At 35.8% G+C, this 21,000-nt stretch overlaps 1 protein-coding gene across 1 annotated transcript in view; it reads left to right on the top strand.

The window, feature by feature from the left end:
- LSAMP (limbic system associated membrane protein) overlaps positions 1 to 21,000 on the top strand; it is a 587,976-nt gene that overhangs the window by 312,696 nt on the left and 254,280 nt on the right. Inside the window, 1 exon segment of the mRNA XM_033130586.1 lies at positions 2,737 to 2,969. Coding sequence (XP_032986477.1) covers positions 2,737 to 2,969 — 233 coding nt within the window.

Below are 21,000 nucleotides of genomic sequence, written 5' to 3'. Positions count from 1 at the left end.
GTAAAATAGATTTGAATCCTCTCAGAGAATAATTTGCAATAATGATCTGTGTGGTAATTTTAACTTTTCCATTGACAAAAATTGCTAAAATATCGAAAGGACCCTAAAGACATGACTTAGAAACTCTACCTTGTGCTGATAAGGAAATTTGCCGAATTCATTTGTGGTTGATACAGAGCTTGGGACTAGGGGTACAGTGGGGGCTGGTATATAGGTAACCATATGGCTTGTGTCTACATGTGTGACACTGTTAGTTCACATGACAGGCATTGACTGTTTTACACCGGATTAGTTTTAGGAGGTACCTTAATGAACAAATCAAAATCTGTCTTTTTTTCATGGGTCATTTTTGTGTAAAATATGTAGTATTTTTTCAAAATGAACATATTAGGGCCATATGCTGGACTGAACAGCACTCAGAGTGCATATCTGATGTGGCATATCTGCATGTTGCTGTGTTGAGCTGTGTAGATGAGAAAAGTGTGAGGAGAAATGTGATAGAAGATTTAAAATCCATTTGTAGAGGTACATTTCCATTCTTCTCAGTAGAAAAGAAAAACACAGTGAGTGAATCTACATCAACAACTTCATTTATGATCTAGATGGCAATGAATAGCCTATTAATTCATAAATGATTCTAAGCTGAGAAACGCCACAAAATCACCAAGAACAGAGAAATGATGTCACGAAAGAATCAAACAGGAAAAGTAGAATCGAATCTGCAGAGAAGCAGCGAGCATCCATGATGTTAGCTTTGCACTCCCTCATGGAGAGGTTCTTAAGTATCAAATGCATATAAATATCTGTATGACAGAGAAACACATATTGAGTGATTGAAGATACTAAATGATACCTTTATCTGTATTTATGAAAATAAAAAGGTGGAGAAGAAAAGAAAGACCTGCATACCATGGCACCCCAAAAAATTAAATAAAATAATCATGCTAAGTAAAATATATAACTCACCAAAAACTAATAGGATAAGAGGGCTTCTGTATCATAGGTAAGGAATTTTTAAAAGACTCGGCTTTTCTCCTTCTTATGAGAGGTACGAATTGGTCTCTGTATTCCCTCCGGTGGACAGCCTGTGGATAAGACATCAATTTCCTGTCCATACTTGGCTGTGGAGTTTCTATGCCTGGCTGTTTTGACCTGAGAGGAAACCTGCGATTGACTTGGTTTGGAAAATACAAGGGAACATGGTGTTTTAATTGTTTTTCTGTCATTCTCCTGGCTCCTTCTGTCCATCCCTCATGGCCCAGAGTGTTGAGCAGCTGGCACCGCAGCTGTGAACAGAGTCTGGGACAGTCTTCCTGTGGGGCAGACATAAATCTTGCCAAAGTGATGCAGAGAGAAGTTTTATGCTTGGTGGTTATGCTTGATTTTTTTCATTTTCAGATTCTTGATATAGTAGAATTGAAGAAAACCATACTCATCATAAAGTTTTTACCCCTTCTCCACTAATCTGTGTTCTTTACCCCTTCCTTTCAAGTTTCAGGAAGAGACTCTTTTAGGCTTCTCTAATAAGTAGTCATTCAAATGAATATTTTTCCTTTACCTTCCTTGGAATCGGAGCTACAAAATTGGTTTATTCGTCTGCCATAAAAGATTGAATTCATTCTGTTATATATACACAATGGAATACTATTCTGCTATACGAAAAGATGAAATAGTGCCATTTTTGACAACATGGATGGATCTTGAGATTATTATGCTAAGCGAAATAGGTCAGACAGAAAAAGTCGAGAACCATATTATGTCACTGATATGTGGTATATAAAACTGAAAACAACAAAGGAACAAGACAAACAAATGAAGAAACAAAAACTCAGAGACACAGACAATGGTTTAGTGGTTACCAGAGGGTAAGGGGGGCAGGGGATGGTAGATGAGAGTAAAGAGGGTCAAATATGGTGATGGAAGGAGAACTGACCCTGGGTGGTAAACACACAATGTGATATATAGATGATGCATTACAGAATTGTACACCTGAGACCTATGTAACTTTACTAACAACTGTCACCCCAATAAACTTTAATTTAAAAAACAACCAGATTGAATTCATTCTAATGTGGCCAGAAATGCATTCTAATGGTAGCAGGCTGTCTCTCACCAGCAGACAATTGCTGCCCTCAAAAGCTGGAACCAGACTTAGGCAAGGTGATACCAGCTTTGATTGCCTTGACACAACACCTACCCACTTACCCTTGGACCAGCTCACACACTTCTCACTCCTGAGAGTGGGCATTACAAACTCATATAGATCAGAAGCAAACGTTGAAATCTAGTCTAATTCCACAGTGGTGAGTCATAACTCGAATATACCATCACACAAGACTTTAGGAAGTATTTAAGTACAATTCAAAACTGAGTAAATATGCTACATTATCAATCATCTAATTCTCAAAGTTACTTAAACAGATGAAGTTCTGTGTAAATGACCTTTTCCTAGAAAATAATCCAGTGGGATTTGTTATTATATTATTTAACTTTATTTGCCTGCATTACTCATACTCAGATTATTTATTGCTGAATTGAATCTAATACAATGATGTTCACCCATTGGATGGTAAGGACAGGTAGTGCTGATACTTAAGACCCAAGAAATAGCATGGCAGTGGTTCATCCTGAATATAATTCTTTTCCTTGACTGGTCTTGAGTTGTATGCAATCACGTGGAGAATGAATGCAAATGCAGGTATGGCTAAGACTAATGTTGTCATTCTGCTCTTCTAGGTGTGTTGTAGAGGACAAGAACTCGAAGGTGGCCTGGTTGAACCGTTCTGGCATCATTTTTGCTGGGCATGACAAGTGGTCTCTGGACCCCCGGGTTGAGCTGGAGAAACGCCATTCTCTGGAATACAGCCTCCGAATCCAGAAGGTGGATGTCTATGACGAGGGTTCCTACACTTGCTCAGTTCAGACACAGCATGAGCCCAAGACTTCCCAAGTTTACTTGATCGTGCAAGGTAAGAAAACGGGAGGTAAGGGGGTGGTAAAGGAGGTGTGGAAGGCAGAGAATAAACATGATGTGTGAAATACCTGCATAATCCCATCTGAGAAAAACAACAATTCCAAGAACATTATGGCACTTAAGTGTCTGTCTTCTCTCTAAAAGGACAAACCTAAAATGAGAGGACTAAGGAGAATAAAGAGAGATGAATCTTGCCACTGTGAGCCAGTCCCTTTGGTAAGAATGTTTTCTCCTAGTTCTGAGTGAAAACACACAGCAATGGCTACATCTGTTGGAATAAATTGACTCAGGAACACAAGAACATATAGAATGCTTGGGACCAGGTGAAGTCCACTTTATCACTCCTTTAAGTACTGGATACTTTGCTGAAGGTTTGATTTTCAGCTGTCCTCAGCCTAAAGAATGTCACTAATTATCTATCTTTATGATAGTAAATGTTGTTTGGAAAAATGAAAATTTCCAGAGGCCTTGACATCCTCTCAGCTGACCAGCTTTCTGTGTACTTTGTGTCTCCTGCTAATGGCAAGTAATTTGTGAGCAAATCCAGTATCTGCAAAGTCATTGGGGACAATCTGCTTCTCGATTGGGGTTTCCAAGGGCACATCTGAGTCATGGTTTTACAGGATGAAAACCCTAAATGGCATCCACATGCCCCCACCGTATAGCTCTCTTGGGTCCCTTTCCACATAATTGCAGAATGAGAACAAAGCTGATCAGCTGCACAATTTTATTGCAAGCGAAGTCAAACCACCAGCAGTTTAAATCCATCTAACAAGAAAGATCCAAGCACTAACAAATATCACGGCTGTGTTCATGTGTTCTTGATTTACAATTTTATGTAAATTTAATGCAAATTAGGCATGGCCCTCCGGCTCCTGTCAAGATTCCATTGCAGTCACTGGTGTGGCAAAGTTTGACTGTAGCTTCTATTAATGTGTTATGGAATTGATGATTGCAGTGTTTAAATTATTGCTCTTCCAACTCCTCTGATTAATAGATTGAAACTGGAGTAAAATACATCAGAGACTCCCTGGTGCAAGGGTGGTTTAGTCATGTGACCTCCATCTTGGTCCATTTGCAATGGCTGACACCTTCATTTTATTGCTTATAAAAGGCATGTCTACTTACTTGCAACATTCCTTATCATAGTCAAAGCATAGAATGCTTTCCTTTTAGTTTAGTAGAGAGTTCTTGAGCTCTAATAACAAGAGGCACCAGGGCTTGGATCCTAGGCATCCCATTTAAATGTTTAAACATAACTAGAGAATTGTAAATATGTAAATGACTTAGTTTACCAGCTCCTTCAAAACGTAAGAGCACGCACGCGCGCGCGCACACACACACACACACACACACACACACACACACACCCCTACCTCTCAAAACAAAAGTTCTACCTCATTCAATGGCAAAGAGAGGGGCGATAAACCAGTTTGCTTAAGGTCCTTTAGAACAGATTTCATCTAATTACTAGCTCCAAATTATATTATGAGATTGCTACAAAACATTCCGTACATTTACAGCCTTTAATGTTATTGGAAAGCCACTAGAGACCACACTAGAAATCATGTATTGCACTGTACTGAGTAAAATTGGACAATCTAAGTATTGTATTCCTTCGTTTCTAGATGAGGGAATAGAAGTTCATTAAATTTTGGTTACTTGCTCAAAATCACACAGACAGTTCAGGGAGGAGTTTGAAGCTAAGCCAACCTGGCATCAAATGTGAAGCACTTTCTACTGGAATGGGAAATATTTGTTATGACTTTAAGAACTACCACATTTATATTTAAGTCTGAGCTCTTTGTACCAAATGCACAATGTCCTTCCCCTTGTTTTCTTATCCACGTGTATACTTTTTAGCTATGCCCATGAGCACCCCTACAGGGTTAGAGCTAGAACTGTGTTAGAGTGTACTGTGCACACCTCCAGGCCATGTTAGCGAAAGTGTAAGTAACTTAAGTTTAGTGTAATATTAAGTTGCTAAATTTAACTCAGTATTAAGGGATGGAGAGGAACCTACTAAGTGCCAGGTACCATTTATTCCTTGTCTCATTTAATTCCGACATTATTATTAAGTAGGTATTAATTACATTGTTATAAATATGCAAAAGCTTAAAGCTCAGAGACAATTAGGAGCTTGCTCAAGGCTCCCTGGTGGCTGAGGACAAGGTTCCAAACCTATATCTGTTCGATTCAAGATATTACTGAATTTTCATCTTAACCGTATTTCTTTGAAAGAGAAAGTGAGCAACATAGCCTGTACTTGTAAGGGAGATGAAGAAAGGATTACCTCCGTTGAGCCTGAATCACAAAGGGGGATTTTTTTGGGCAATTATATGGATGTTGGCATTTGATCTTTAGCACCAGATGGCTGAACCGTTTTCCCTTAGGACATTTGACTTTGTGATTTTGTCAAGGGGTTCCATCTCTTTATGTGGTTTGTTTACACTTCTTCCTACTCCGTGCTGCAACTCTACATGTTTCCACCACTTCAGAGTTTCTGCTTCGAGATATGGCTGGCATCCTTCTTTCCTCCAATCCCACAGCACCTTCCTTTAGAATATAAAGGTCTTTTCAGTTTTCCAAGTTCTGCCTTTCTCGCCCTCCCTGGTTTCTGCAAATCTAACTTAACTAGTCATTAAATAAACACTGTATTATTTTTCCTTGCCCAATGGTGAGGCCACCCTTTGCTCAAAGATGCTATGAGATATCACTAAAGAATAGCAGGTCAAGGGTGGGCTTTGCATTTATTCTGCCTGATTTGAAATCTCGGTTTTCCTTCTTGCTACTTAAATCAATTTAGGGGTAAACCACTTAATTTCTCTAAGGCTTAGTTTTATCGTATATAAAATGAAGGTAAAGTTAAAAATTTAAATCCTCTAAATTTATTGTAAGGACTAAATTAGATGATGTATGTAAGCCCCTAGCCCAGTTTCTGGGGATCATGTGTTCTCAGCCAATAGAGGCTGCTGCTGCTGCTACAGTATCTCTCATAAGGCTCACTGTTGCCCAGGGGATGCTGCCCAGAAGCTAATAGCTGTTACCCTTGCTGTAGGCTCTTTCAGCTTTTTGGGGGGGTGGGTCCCTCCAGTCCATTTTCTTTAGTTGTCCTTTTCTTTAGCATCCAATCTTTAACTTTCTTCTTTAGAAAGTTACATTCTAAATGAGTTCTTAGACCAGCATCACTTTTAAGTTCTTAGCTACATGGAATAAGGATGTTTGAGGAGAACATGCAGCACACATCAGCAATGCATAGGTGTTATACTTTAGAGTGGTGGGACCTCTTCAAGTATTTCCGATTAAATAGTTTTGGGGTGGGGCTTGAGAATTTGTATTTCTAACAAGTTCCAGGTGATGTCGATGCTACTGGTGCAGGGACCACACGTTGAGAACCAGTGCTTTAAAAGAACTGTGTAGCCTAAGAACATCCGGGGAAGTAATCCTGCATAATCTCATTCAATTTCAGATAGCGCTACACCCCCAAATCCTTCTAAAATTAATCTTGTTGGACGCGAGACAGAGAACACATAGGTTGACAAAGACCTTAACTTTCATAGGAACATCTTAGGGCTTCCAAGTCTGCTTACCTAGCCTAGTCCCGTGGAAAGAAAATCTCCTCTCTTTCCAAATTGTCCATTTTCAAGTACCAGAGTTGAAAAAAAAATAATGGTTGAGACATGAAAAATTGCTCTAGACTTCAAAAATCTTTATACATTTTTAAGTGTTTGTACCTCCTAGTACATCCTCTGTCCTCTTATATATATCCTCACCATGTTAGTGACTTTTCCACATCTCCAACATTTTCTCTCTTATTTTGGTAATTATTTTTCACAAAGAGAGTAAGTTTTTTTAATCAGTTCATGAAGACTTTTACACACAAAATAGCCTGTGTGGAAAAAAATATGCTGCATGGTTTGCTGAAGTCAATCTTTAGCTAAATGACATCGTCACACGCCTTCCTTATGAGGTACACAGGTGAAAGTTTTGCATCAGCAAAAATGCAAATCAACAGTGACCTTGGGATTCACTTGTGATTAGTAGTAATACATGTTGCATTGATAGCCGCCAAAGCTTTTCAAACATAAACATATACTTGAGATACTTAATAAATTGTGGGACCCATTTCGAAAGCAAGATATTTTGGTTCCCATACCATCTCCTTTACAGATTCTGAGATCAAAGATTAAGAAAACATCACCCTTAACATCAATAAAATAAACAGATTACTCTGGCATCATTCCCATTAATGATTACAGTTTCTACTCCAAAGGGTACCCTCCTGTGATTTCCTGGTTTTTCTGATCGTGCCCTGGATGGAGGCACTTGTGTTAAGGCAATGTTTCTCTTTATGTGATCTTTGCATAAGCTGCAACAAGTCAGCATTTGGGTTTCTAATACTTGTCAAAATGCAGATTCTTGAGAATGACTCCCAGATCAATTAAATCAGACTGTCTGGGGATGTGGCCGTAATTTGCAAATACATTGAGCCCTGCAGGTGATTCAATACATGTGAAAAACCAAGAACTAATGTTCTAGAGAGCTAAGCAATCAATGTGAGGGTTTTGCTACTGCCTTCCTGCACGTTTTCCTATATGACAGGATCACGTTACATCTAAAAGTCTGTGGAACACATACTAGCACCTTGTAATAGAAAAATGAAATAAAATAAACCTGCGTACTCATCAGAAACAAAGATTAATTTCATGTTCTTGAGCCCTGGACATAGTGGCTCCTAAAATGAGAATTTTTTTTAACTTAACTTTAAGAAACTCCGTATTTATGTGAAGTCATAGGAAATCCTGACATAACCATATTTTAAAGACGTGAACTTATATTTATGTATCTCATTCACCATACCTTACAGCATTTATCATATTTTCAATTTGTTTATTACATTTTTCTTGAGTCTGGCACTCATACTAGAGTTGTCATTTCCGTGTTGAGTCTTCTGCTCTCTTTTTATGTTACTCTGATTTGGTTAGCATTGTTTTAGAAATGGCCTGATCTGCATATATTGAAATTGGAGATAATTTTTAAGAAGCAGCAATGTATTTCTAAGTTAATATTTAAATTTCACTATAACATTAAATAGAATTTCAGAAATTTTTCTCATCACTATGACTCAAATCACATACATAGATTGTGAGAATCTCTCTATTGTAAAGAAATTTATTGCCTAATTACCTCAATTAAGTCAATTATGGAAAAAAATGTTAAAGTGGGACTCCTTATAAGAACAAACATGTTTGGTCTCATTTTCAAATCCACATACTTAAAAAGCCACATTTCCTATATCTCATATTGGATTTCGTAACATCCATATTGGCTTCAAATTGTAATGTCTGTAGATTTCCTTTTAATTTAATAATTGAAAAGTCAAAGTGAGGAAACGCAAACGTCATTTTTTTTTCACGCATACTACTCTCAGATTTATGGTTTCTAAGACTTAAATTCTTAGAAGCGTTTTATAATCCTATTAAACATTCCTAATTCTGGCCAAATCGGTTACCCAGACTATAAATAGGATTTTTTTAAAATGTCTCTGAGTTTTTATGTCTCTTTTTCTCTTCTTTCACTACTTCTTTTTTTCTGCCTTCCCTTACATCCTTCTTCTTTCTTTCCTTCATTAACATCAGGTTGCGTTGATTATTTTTCCAATAACTTAACATTGTCTACAAACTTTCATACAGAAGGTTTGCTACTGTGTTCTAATTGAACTTAGCCTGGAGCTCTTCACATTTTTAAAGCGTTCTAATAAAATAAATAATTTAAAGTCTTCTTTACTTAGATTTGATCTGAGGGTTAATTCCGTTGATTCTTGAGAATCTTAATGATTAACTTTAATTCTCATTTGGATTTTACATGCTGAAGTCTACCAATTTTCCTGCTCTTCAGCTTAATTTTTCAGACAATAGCTCCTTGATTAGCTGTTAGTAGGTCAGGTTCAGACTTTAAAGACATCACTATCCACATCAGCAATCAGACAACTAAAGAAGTGAAACTTAGGGGCTAAAACATTTTAGAATAACACCTCATGCAGTTTTAATTTGATATTCCCCCTGTAGAAAGAACTTCAAGTTTTGTCTAAATCAAGCTCATCCACCCATAATTAATTACTGTCTCCAAGGTTTCTATATGTATATGCAGTCCATCTTTTAGTTAAAATAAATCAAGTATTTACATCCACATTCTTTCTACCTGAACATGCATTGCTCTTCCTGAAGATGAGAAAGAATAAGGGAAGAGAAACAAAATTATTTTAGCATCCAGAGTTTGCTCAGTGTAGAAACCGAGTCTCCATGAAGGGAAGAAGGCAACTTGAAGATACAAGCTAATGAATGTTCAGTCATATTCCAATCTTGAATCATTACACCAATATGGATTTGAATACCTTGTGGTCAGAACTTTGAAAGTGATTTGGAAGAATTTGGAGGTGGGGATTTATTCCATGTTGAATCTGCATCTGCTAGATAGTTTAGCTACAGCCAGTCTGCGCCATAGTTTTTTTTTGTTTGTTTACATTTACATAATAGCGTATGTGGCTACTAACAGATGTGTTAGTTTTTACACGGAGATTTTTATCTTAAAGATAAGGATATCTACCCTTTCAAATATTTTTTTTCAAATATTTTTAAATAGTATATAAGCCACCATACATTGTCATCGTATGTAGCATTTATGTTTTCTATACATTACCAAAAACAAAAACAAAATAAAACCATGTACTCTTAAAAATATTAAAGGCAACTTATGAATTCATATATTTAAAAGTCAAAACTATGTCATATATATCTTTATTTTTCAATATGTAGGTACTTTTATTGTTATCATTTTGTTATAAATAGGTAACATCTAGTTTTGGATAATGGGCTGATTTGGATTGTCTTTAAAATTTGTCAAGGTCTGCCTCAGTGACAAAGTATACACAATATAATAAGGTCCCTTTCCTTCTTTTTAGCCATAAATCTATTAGGTAAGCTGGAGTGTAGTGGAAAAGCAGCCCAACCTGTGTGAGGGCCTACCCAACGAGCATTTCTGAGTCGGGTGTGACCACTACAGGGCACAGGGCTCATACAGTAAGGCCATCTGAGTGGGGAAACAGTCATGGTGGGTTAGGACCTTGGCTGCATTCAAGAGAATTGAGAAAGTTAGTAAATATATTGAAAATAATAGCAACCAGTTTCTCACTGTTGGAGAAGTATGGAAAGGGGGAAAGCTAAAATGAACCCTATGGCATTGGTTGAAATTGGAGTTACTAGTGTTTATTCATGAGTTTTAATAGAAGATAGAAATATATAATATAATAATATATATATGATATATATATATATGTTGTATATTTTTATATACAAATGTGTGTGTGTATTTTCTAGCTTTGCCCATTGAGAGAGCCTTAGAATACTTACACCTTAGTAGCAACAAGCATCTAGATATTCATTTTAAAATATCACTCTGCGCTGAAAGTAGTAAGCATTGCTTGGAGAAATGGATGATTCCAGGACTGGGGCAAGGAAGGAACAATCTGAGTTTGGAGCACCTGTTTTGTCAGAAAATAAGACAGCCCTCAAAGACAAATAAGGCATGCCAAAAGTACATAGAAACCAGCTCAAAAGGGACCTCCACTGGCCAATTCTGGGACAAGGTGGGTATCGAAATACATAAAAGCAATATAGTATAACACTGATATAATTTATGCAACACTTATTAAATAAAGAGAATAAAACTCTCTCATCATAAAATGCCAACTAATAAATATAGAAGGAATGATGGAATTTGAAAATTATCATTTGGCAACCATTGCAGAAATAATTAATTCAGGCAAGAGGCATCAGTGGATTCTAAAACTAGTTGATGAAAATGAAATAAGGAGTAAGATATTTACATAATCTCAAAGTAGCTCCCCCACAAACTATTTATTAAGTACAAGGGGGAAAAAAGGAAAAAAAAGTACGGAAATCTCACTGACACCATTCAGTTAACACTGCAAGTATATGGGGCAAATTGGCATCGTGTGCCAAATGATGAGATGCAATGAGCAGAATACATCATCACTTCTGTGATACGACTATGAAAATCTGAGTCTAATCATAAGAAGACATTGGACACACTGCAACAGGAGGACATTCTTTACAATGACTGACCTGTTAACTTTCATAAATGTCAAGGTCATGAAAGTCAGGAGACACAGAGGAACCACCCTAGATTGAAGATTAGGAGACTTGATAACTGGGTGTAATATGCAATATTACATTGAACCATGTGCTAGAAAAGGCATTTTTGGGACAATTGACAGAATGGAATCTCTGAGTAAAAAGTATATGAGAGTTTTTTGTATTATTCTTGCAATTTTTCTGTAAATCTGAAATTATTTCAAAATGAAAGTAAAAAACATACAATAATACTTAATACTTAAGTATTAGGGTTAAACACTAGTGAATAAAATCTCGTAAAATTGTGTTAAATATAGCATAATCAAACAGGATTTTTAAAAACATATTCCATTATAAATATAGGAGTAAAATTAATTACATCAAAAAGTTAAAAGGAGAAAAATCATGATAATCCCAATAACCGACAAAAATACATATGATACAAATCAGTCAACCTCTGTTCTTGATTTTTTAAATTAATCATAAATTTAATGATCTAAATATAGAGGATATCTTTGTTAGCATAAAAAAGAAACCTGTGTAATTTCAACAGCAGTAATATGGCGAACAGGAATAAGGCAAGAATACCAACAATCTGTTTTTTTTATTATTATTATTTAACTTTATTCTGGAGGTTTTAGTCAGTGCAATGGAAAAGATCAATAAACAGAGAAAAAAATCAATACAGAAAATATAACTAAAATTTGTCAAAGGGCATATTGCCAATTTACAAAAGGATTCATGGACATAGCAAACATATAGGAAGCTATTAAAATCTCGCTAACACTCAAGAAAATACAAAGTAAAACAGCAATAAATTGTTATTTGCTAAACCAATAGTACTTGGAAAGGGTTAACAAAATGTGGCTAGCCTGAATTGGCAAGTCAGCAGGAAACTAACACTTTTATATCTCTCTGCTGAGACTGTAAATTAGTGGAAACTTTGCTAGGGTGATGTGGGGATGTCTATGCAAGTTTTAAACCATATTTGTGTTATTTGACCCAGTAATTCCACTTCCATGAATGTATAGAAAGAAAATCCTCTGAAATGCAAATACAGATTTTTACATAAAGTGGTGGTCACATAATTAATTTTAAAGAAAATTATGCAAAATACCCTAAATGCTTAGAATAAAGACTGAGGACACTAAATTCATTTCAAAAGAAGAAATACTATTATAATAGACATTAGAATGGCTGCCTAGCATTCAAACCTCTTCCCTGTGTTTACAAACTTCCCTAGTTTCAGTATTGTTAGGATGTAGACGTTGCCAACCAGTGTAAAAGCTGAAATAAAATTCAGACACCCTCAAAACTAGAGCTTGGATATGAGATCTAGACCTTGAAACTGTTCCTGCTCCAAACTCAGAATTATTAATAGATGTTGTTGATACAAGAAACTTGAGACTAAAGAGAATCTATCCAGGTCATTGGTGGTACCAGTAACAGTGAGTTTATATGGCAGTGCTTCACTTAGTGATGTTTCACTAGGTCCTGTGGACTTGTTAAAATCTATTCATATACCAGTGACAATAATCGGTTACATATTTTGTTTTTAAATCACTGTATCACTTCCTTAATTTTATACATTGATATATATGTACAGAGGGTGCCAAAAAATGTATGCACATTTTAAGAAAGGAAAACTATTAAAATTGTAAAAATATATACCGATAATAAAAGCTGAATGAATACACGTCACGTTTGACTTCTGCAATTACAAGAGGTGCTCATAGTGGTTACCATCAACATCCAGACACTTCTGATTACTGCGAGATACTGCTTGAGCAATGTTGACCAAAGTGTCCACTTGTATAGATTTTTTTCTTTTTTTTTGGCACCCCGGTATAGTCAAATGTATTCATTTTTTTCTTTGTGCTTTGTTCTACTCATTTTTATGCTAAGAAAGACTTCCTCACTCTGTTGAGATACATATTTATTGATGGTTATTCTAGCCTTTTCCTTTATTTTCTTCTTTTAAATTTTCAAGAGATCCAGTATTAATTTTAATGAGTGGTTGTTCAGTAAAAATATAATTTTCCTTTTTTTCTTTAAGCATTCATAACCATCTGTTGAATAATCATACTTTTATTTCTACATAAAATAAATAAAGCAAAAATATTTAGTTGTGGGGAAGGAGGAAATAAACTTAATATTTCCGGCTAAAATGATTACGAACTTAAACAACTCTTACAAATTAATTAGAAAAATATTAGCACTAATAACAGTTTGACACGTTGTCCAGTTATCTGAAGAAATATATAAAAATCAATAGATTTTATATTGGGTTATAATAAAGTTATAAAATATACTATAAAATGGCTATTCACAAAGCTTCAAAATATAAAAACAATTAAGAATGAATTAAATCAGCAATGTGGAGAACCTAAATGCAGAGATTGATGTCACCTTATCTGGGAGAATAAAAGAAAGGTTTGCATTGTTTTTTTTGGTTTTTTGTTTTGTCTGTGTGGTGGTGGTTGTTTTAATGGAAGGGAAATACTTAATTCTTGAATGGCAACACAAATGACGTAAAATCAAAAATTTCCCAAGGTAAACAATTTTTTGTGTTTATTCAAAAATTATTAAGGCCTGGATCCAGGGCCATGTTGGCGGCGGTGAAAGCCATGCCATCTTCTGTTCAGAATCACCAGCAGTCATGCCCGCCTATGATTTTTTTTGCGTGAGTCTGGTTTTGCAGCTTCCCACTGAGTTGAGTTGCAATGAGTTCCTTTTCTGCACAAGAGATGTTTTCTGTTTTTTCCAACTAAAAATTCTGAGTTATATACCTAAGCAGCCATTAACTATCATGCTTTATAAAACATTTTTATTACATGATAAAAGTATTTACAATATATCGTTAAGTGAAATGGCAGGTTACAAAACAGCATAATCTATAACCTCAAATTTAATAATCTATAATAAATATAGTTACATCATATGCACCATACATCCATTAGAAAAAAGATAGAATAAAATAGACTAAAATAGTTTTTACAGTGGTTTTTTGAATGTTTTTATAGGTTAAAAAAAAAGTTCATTTATAAATGTTATTTGTGTGTGTGTGTGTGTGTGTGTGTGTGTATGTGTGTGTTATGACTGGAGGATAGCTTCAAAATTATTAAAATAATAAACTCATTACTGAAAGGACAGACCCAGAAATATTTACAGAGAGCAAAATTTCTCTGTGGTGCCTTCTACCTCCATTTAATTTCATTGTTTTCCTTCTTCAACCCTCCATCATTCCCTCACTAGAGTGTTTTTCCATCTTTTCTTTTTTTCCATGGTGGAAGCAAATTCATAAAATCATCTATTAAAAATGATAAGGCCTTAAAAAATGATAAGGCCTTAATTTCTTTCGCCTTGCAAAGGTATAATCTTTCTAAAAGAAATACTATAAAGATAACCCTGCATGCATACACACACACACACACACACACACACACACACTACACTACACTATACTACACAGTCTTGGGGAGGAGGAACAAAGACAGAGATTTCCTTGTCAGTCTCCTCAAATCAAGTAACACTGTGGAATAAACAATTTCCTGCATAAAATTTCTAAGTCCCATACAGATTTAAAACAAAAACCAAAACCAACGTCTTTCTGTATTTCTTAGATGCTGCCATCGCCGTGTACTGGCTTCATTTGCCTGTCTACCCAAGCTGGAGCCCATAGTCTGACATTTCGGTGGCCTCCCTTCTGGCACCCTAAATTCAAGCCTATTTGATCTTATCTTACTTTGACCTCTCTAGTCCCTAGCCATGAATAACTTTGATATTCATTTTCCCCTCTCATCTAAAAGTTGCTAGGAAATGGGATACCATAAAATTTTATTGAGTACCCTACAAAGTGATGCTAACCTCAGCTGAGGCCTCATGCTTTCTGGAAATCTCTCCATCACTGGCTGAATTTCAACTCAGCTTTTCCTAGCCTTTCCCTTATTTTGTGTTTACAACTTTCCACTGCCCCTCCCTTTTTAAAAAGCCAGTCTTTTCATTCCATTCTCTTTAACTTCTATTAAGGGACACTACTAACAATTCCCTTTTTTTTCAATCCCTTTCCTCCTTTTTTTCTGAAATAATACCCTATCTTAGTGTTCTTTCTGCCTCTTCAATTATGCTAACTTGAAATCTTTTGGTTGTACGATCTTATTTCTGTATGTTTCATTGGAGCTGTCCTTGCTTCTTCTTCCCTTTCAAATTTTGTCCACTGATGACCTCATCTTTAAAGTAACATCTATGTAGGTGATTCTAAGTCTCCATTGCCCCTCTTGCCTTTTTGTGGGGGGAAGAGAGGTAAGCCTAGTCCAGAAATACTTTATAAGAATTTCTTTCTGTCCGCCAGTCACTTCATGTTTAATGTGCTCAAGTCAAAATTAATCTTTTCCTCCCAAGCATCTCCTCCTCTTCCTTCTGATTTCCTTATTTCTGATAACGGCATAGTTGATCTCTCTGAAAGCAGGGTTGTTTTTAACTTCTCCATCTCCGTCTATCTCTTCCATTCAGTCACACGTTTTTGTGAATCATGCTTTCTTTCATTCTCTAATTTAGATCCTGGTTACCTCTTTTTCCTATCTTTTTTCACTCTAGTTCTGAATTGTTTTTCCCCAACATATTGTTCCAAACTAACTTCTCCATATGTGCATACTCAACATTTTGGATAATCAAACTCTTCCACAAAATTGTGAAAACAGAGTTCTCCAGTCATGGGGTGTGAGAAAGAAGATTTCAGGAAGAATTACAGCACGTGACCAATCAGCTTGAACATGGTGAGCAAGGAGGTATGGAAAGCATTAGGATGCTGCAAACATTCACAGAGCCTCGTAGGTGTGTTAGGGTTCTATTCTGCTTTGCTCTGTGGAGGCTATATTTGGGTATTGCAAGTGTGATGGAAACCAGTTGAAGGTTTAAGCAGGAGAGTAACAAGTTCCCAATGAGGTTTTCAAAAAATCACCTTGCACACTCTGTGTAGAGTAGTTGCTCTATCGTGGCTATGTGACGTTATTGTCTACAAGAAAACTATCTCTACCTGGAAGCATTTTCTCTCTCTCTGAATCCATATCACATTCCACTTTATAACATGTCCATTGGAATACACATCTTAGCTTCTCTACTAGTAACAGCTCTCAGCACACATAGAATGTGTTTCTCTGTAAACCATGCAGAACTTCAGAAAATAGAAAGATCAGAAAATACTTGGTAAGGAATTGATAGTCATACTTTCTAACAATAACATCCAGGTTCATGGTGGAAGGTGAAGTCATATACAAAATATTGACTGTTGATAAAACTTTTCATCTTTTTCATTATGATTCTTCATTCTATCTTTCCATGGAAAGAGCAATTGTCTGTACCCCGGTCCCTCTGTATTTGAAACAGCAATAAAGCTCATCAACTTGTTTATATAAGATATAATAAACATCACGCAACTAAAAATTGTTGAATATTTTACATTTTCCAAAATGTCACTTTTCTAGTGTTTGCTATGATGAGAAAATATTAAATCTGAAAGAAAACTTATTATTTTATACCAAATATGCAGTCAGAAGCACTGTACTATGTGTATAAGTTAACAAAAATAATAGTATTTCAGGTGGTTCCAAGGTAGAAAAAGAGGGGTAGGTATAAGTTTCCTGAATACTGAGTGGCTGCTGAGCAGATAATGATTTATGGTACATTTTAAATTACTCGTTTAGATGAAATGGTTTATGGAGGGGGAAATGGGATTGTTCTTTAATATCCTGAAGCATCTGAAAACCTATGCAATTTTCATTGATCTGCTCTCTGCTGGATAATACAGCTATTTAAAATCGATGACATATTTACTTCTCTTAGAATGCCTCTGTGGTTGTAAACCATTCTTTGTTGAGAAGTAAATTTTTTATTCACTCCCCCATTAAACTGGAGTTTCCATAGACTTTGGGGGGTACTACATATTTGTCAATATTCAATCTGTCTTTTCAGCCTCCTCCCCATTATATTTCTATTTTATACTCACTTGGAATAACTTGAGGGTCTAGAATTTTCTGGGCCAATAATTTCAATAGTCTTTCGGGGAGAAAAGAACAAGGAACAAACTAATAAACACTACACATTACCCATTGCCCATATCCCAGCAGGATCTTTCCTAATAGTTCCTTAATAAAGAGAAACAAAACATCAGCTTGATATTTGTATTTTGTGTTTTGTTTGGTGGGGGATGGGGATGGAGAGCAGATGGAAAAAAAATTTTTTTAAATGGCAAGATACAGGAAAGTGTATATTCAGAGGATAAAAAACTCCTTATACCCAACTCAAATCAAAATTTACAACAAATTATTTCACCGCCCTAAAAAAAGCTTTTTAACTGAGTTAAATTGTGTTCAAAGAGGGAAAAAACCCGTTCAAGAATGCAGCCTGGCTAAATCGCCCATGATTGATGGGGCGATTGTTACCAGCGGGTATTTGCCAATTCACCAATGCCAAGTCCTCGGAGTGATTTTGCTGTCTGTGACAGCTGGTGTTCTCTATTGGAACGCTGTGTCTGTATACATCTCTGATTTGCATATTTATATACCTCGGCTGCTGTATGAGGTCTGCATTTCACAGCAGTGTGTGTAAGCTGTGCAGTCTCTATGCTTGAGTGCCTCTGGGCATGGGATGGTAGAATTGGTTTGGGTAAAATTAGAATATTAGGGTTTTGTGTTTTGCAGGTTAGCCAGTAATACCATGTTTCTGCTTATCTTCCTCTTCATCAGCTTCAGTAATATTTTTGAAGTATCTCTCTGCATGGGCTACCATTTGAGGCAGACACATTATATGCTCTCTAGGAGGGTACAAGCTCAGATATTAAGGCATCATACATAGATCGAAAGCAAGACATTAAAGGAATATATTTAGTCAAGTTGAAGCCTAAAGAAGGAACTGTGGGATTTGCACATTGAAGGGACTATGCTATTCCCCTAATTGGGGAGGACTTAAGCAGGTAAGAACTGCTGTACTAAGGCAGGTATGTGAACTCACCTGAGGCTTCTCTTTCTAAATCTCATAGCGTTCCTGGTAGGATTTCTACAGTTTTTTGGAAGGTCAGATGTAGAGTACTTATTGAGCAGGAAAACAATGGGAGAGGGCTTTGGAGGAAAAATATACAAAAGTTTGAAGGAAACAGGAGTTAGTTAAACACAGATAATGAGTATGTGGAAATGAATGATCTTAGGAATAGAGAGAGTGATAGGTGATTAGGAGGAAATATATGAGGGTAGGAAAGTCATATAAACAATTTTGAAGGCAGTTGATGACAATTTCAGTCTTTACTCCCTGTGAGATTAAAAGTATCTTAAGGTCAAAAGATGTTAATTTAGTAAAAATGATGGGCACGACCTTCAGTGATAGAAAAGATAATCTCAAGTAGGATGTTTTTGAAGGTAGCTCTGGAAAATAATAGTAATATCAGAAAGAGGGTATCCCGATTATAATTTTAATGGATGAAAAAGATGGGACAATTTTTTAATGGATGAAACTGTAATATCTAGCAAAAATACTCAAATTTTATCAGAAAAGCAATAGAGAGTTTAAAAGTGAACCTAAGGTTTCTTCTAAGCGTATTTCCTCTGGAGTGACATGGGATGTTGTGATAATGCAATCGCTGCCATTTTGAAGGACCCACTGTATGTACCAGAAACGCATATTCTATATATGAGTTTACCAGAAACTATAAACTTCATACAAACCGTCTAGAGTGACTATTTCAGTCCTATTACAGTTGAGATAATGGAAACAGAAAAAATTAAATAACTCACCCAAGTTCACTCAACTAATACGCGGTAGTGTCATGATTCCAACTGAGATTCCAAAAGTCAGTTTTGTTTACTTGTTTGTTTGCTTATTTTCCTAACATGCTGCTTCCTTGAGCGTAGAGAAGGAATATAAAGAAAAGATAGTGAACAGTACTCTTGGGAGTATTTAATTTGAGTTGGCAGGGAAATAGCCATCTGGAGATGTTGCTTAGATAAACTACTCGCCGGGATTGTTCTCTGCATACCTGTGAAGTGTGTGGTGTTAGGAACGACAGTCCCATCTGAGGAATGGAGTGGTTATGATAAGAAAAAGAGCTCATACTAGCAGTGCTGAAAGGGAGGGTGATCCACATGGCTAGTATGCATTTATTCCAAGTATCACCTGCCAGGACTATGCACATCATTGGAATAGCATTGTGATTGCTTGGATAGCTACAGCAAATAACAATTATCACAAACATTGACCAAATATAGAAAACAAACCTGAATATATAGTTCCGAAAAAAAGTGGAGCTATAACTGTCTTTGAGGTATTACTATCTCATGATGCTGTATAAATATCATAAATGCTCTATAAATCTCATTGTTATTAGTCATCGTGATTTCTGTTTTTATTTGGCTTGGCCTGGGCATGGTTGGGACTCACTTTCAGCATACAAGTCAGTTATATAGTCTGAGTGAACAGCTGTTCACAGAATTGCTTTGCAGGCTCAGTCACAAGCTCCAAAGTGAATGCTATCCACCTGTCTACAGGAGACATTTCTTCCTTTTTTTTTTTTTTAATGGAAATGTCACCTTTTAAGTAATATCCCAAAAAATGCTGCTGTTGAATCCCATTCTTATATATCAGGTAAACGTTCATCTTCATCTGAAAAACCAGCTCACACATGGTAAAACATGTTTAAATATTTTATTTTACTGTTATTATTTTGTATTATATTGAACCTGACATTTAAAATATTATACTAAGGACCTGCCAAAATCCCAAATTTATCCATAAAGATGTAATACAAAATGGCTTAAGAGCAGACATTCTAAGGTCAGAATATGAATTATATTCCAGTCTGACTCCTTTACTAGCTGTGTGATTTGATGCATGTTACCTTTTGTGCTTGAGTTTCTCTTTTTGTAAAAAGAGAATGTAGCAGTTGTTTGTGTGTTTGTGTGTGTGCATATGTAGACATTAAGAGAAAATGTAATCTAAAGTCTTTACCATATTTCCTGATGTATAGTAGGTGCTCAATTAATATTAGGTGTTATTGTTATTTTTTAAATTTTCACCTCTTAAGAAACATGTTAGCCATGACTGGGCTATTCTTTATTGCTTTTGCACATTAAGAAAAAAAATATTTTAAATAACACATCAGCCTGGATCTCCACAGGGAGATGAAATATACAAAATCATTTTCTATGTTTCTGAAAGTTTTCATGTTTATCTTGCATAGGAAATGCCAAATGCTTGCAACATTGAAGAGAAGAAGGGTATTCTAGGAATTATTATTGATGTTTGCCTTTACAAATTACTGATTTTTATTGGAACCCTGTTCTTCTGAGACCAAACCCTGAAAAGGGACTAAATATGACTGTAATCCATTGATTTTCTCCTCTCCATCAGCACTCATTTATTATGTTTACCTAGAATTTGGCCAAAGAGACAGCAGAAAAGCAAAGCAAATAAGTTAAAGGATGCTTCAAAGTATGGGGTCGGGGATCAGATGTTTGGACGGAAAGGAGGTTAGAAGAAACATAATAGTTTGATAAGATGCCATCCTTCTGAGGGAAAAAGTTGTTCTTTTCTTACTTTTTTTTGCACTAGACACCTACTAAAAGGTGTCTGTATTAAAATTCATCTTGATTTGATTTTTTTCATAAGTTGACACTACTTAAAACATTTTCATTTCCTAATTGATCTTTGATTTTGCATTCATGTTTTCAATGTAATGTTGGGCTTTCAGAGAGCAGGATGCACAATTTTTCTGTTTATTTTCCCCACAGGACTGATGAGTCAGTTCTTTGGAAACATGATATGAATTGAATTGCCTTTGACAATGGATGAGAATAATCTCATTTTCCCATAAAAAAAAAAAAAGTA

Source organism: Rhinolophus ferrumequinum, chromosome 2 (assembly GCF_004115265.2).
Source record: "Rhinolophus ferrumequinum isolate MPI-CBG mRhiFer1 chromosome 2, mRhiFer1_v1.p, whole genome shotgun sequence".
Taxonomy (NCBI): Eukaryota; Metazoa; Chordata; class Mammalia; order Chiroptera; family Rhinolophidae; genus Rhinolophus; species Rhinolophus ferrumequinum.
The sequence above is the reverse complement of the archived record's forward strand: the minus strand, read 5'-3'. Positions and strand labels throughout refer to the sequence as shown.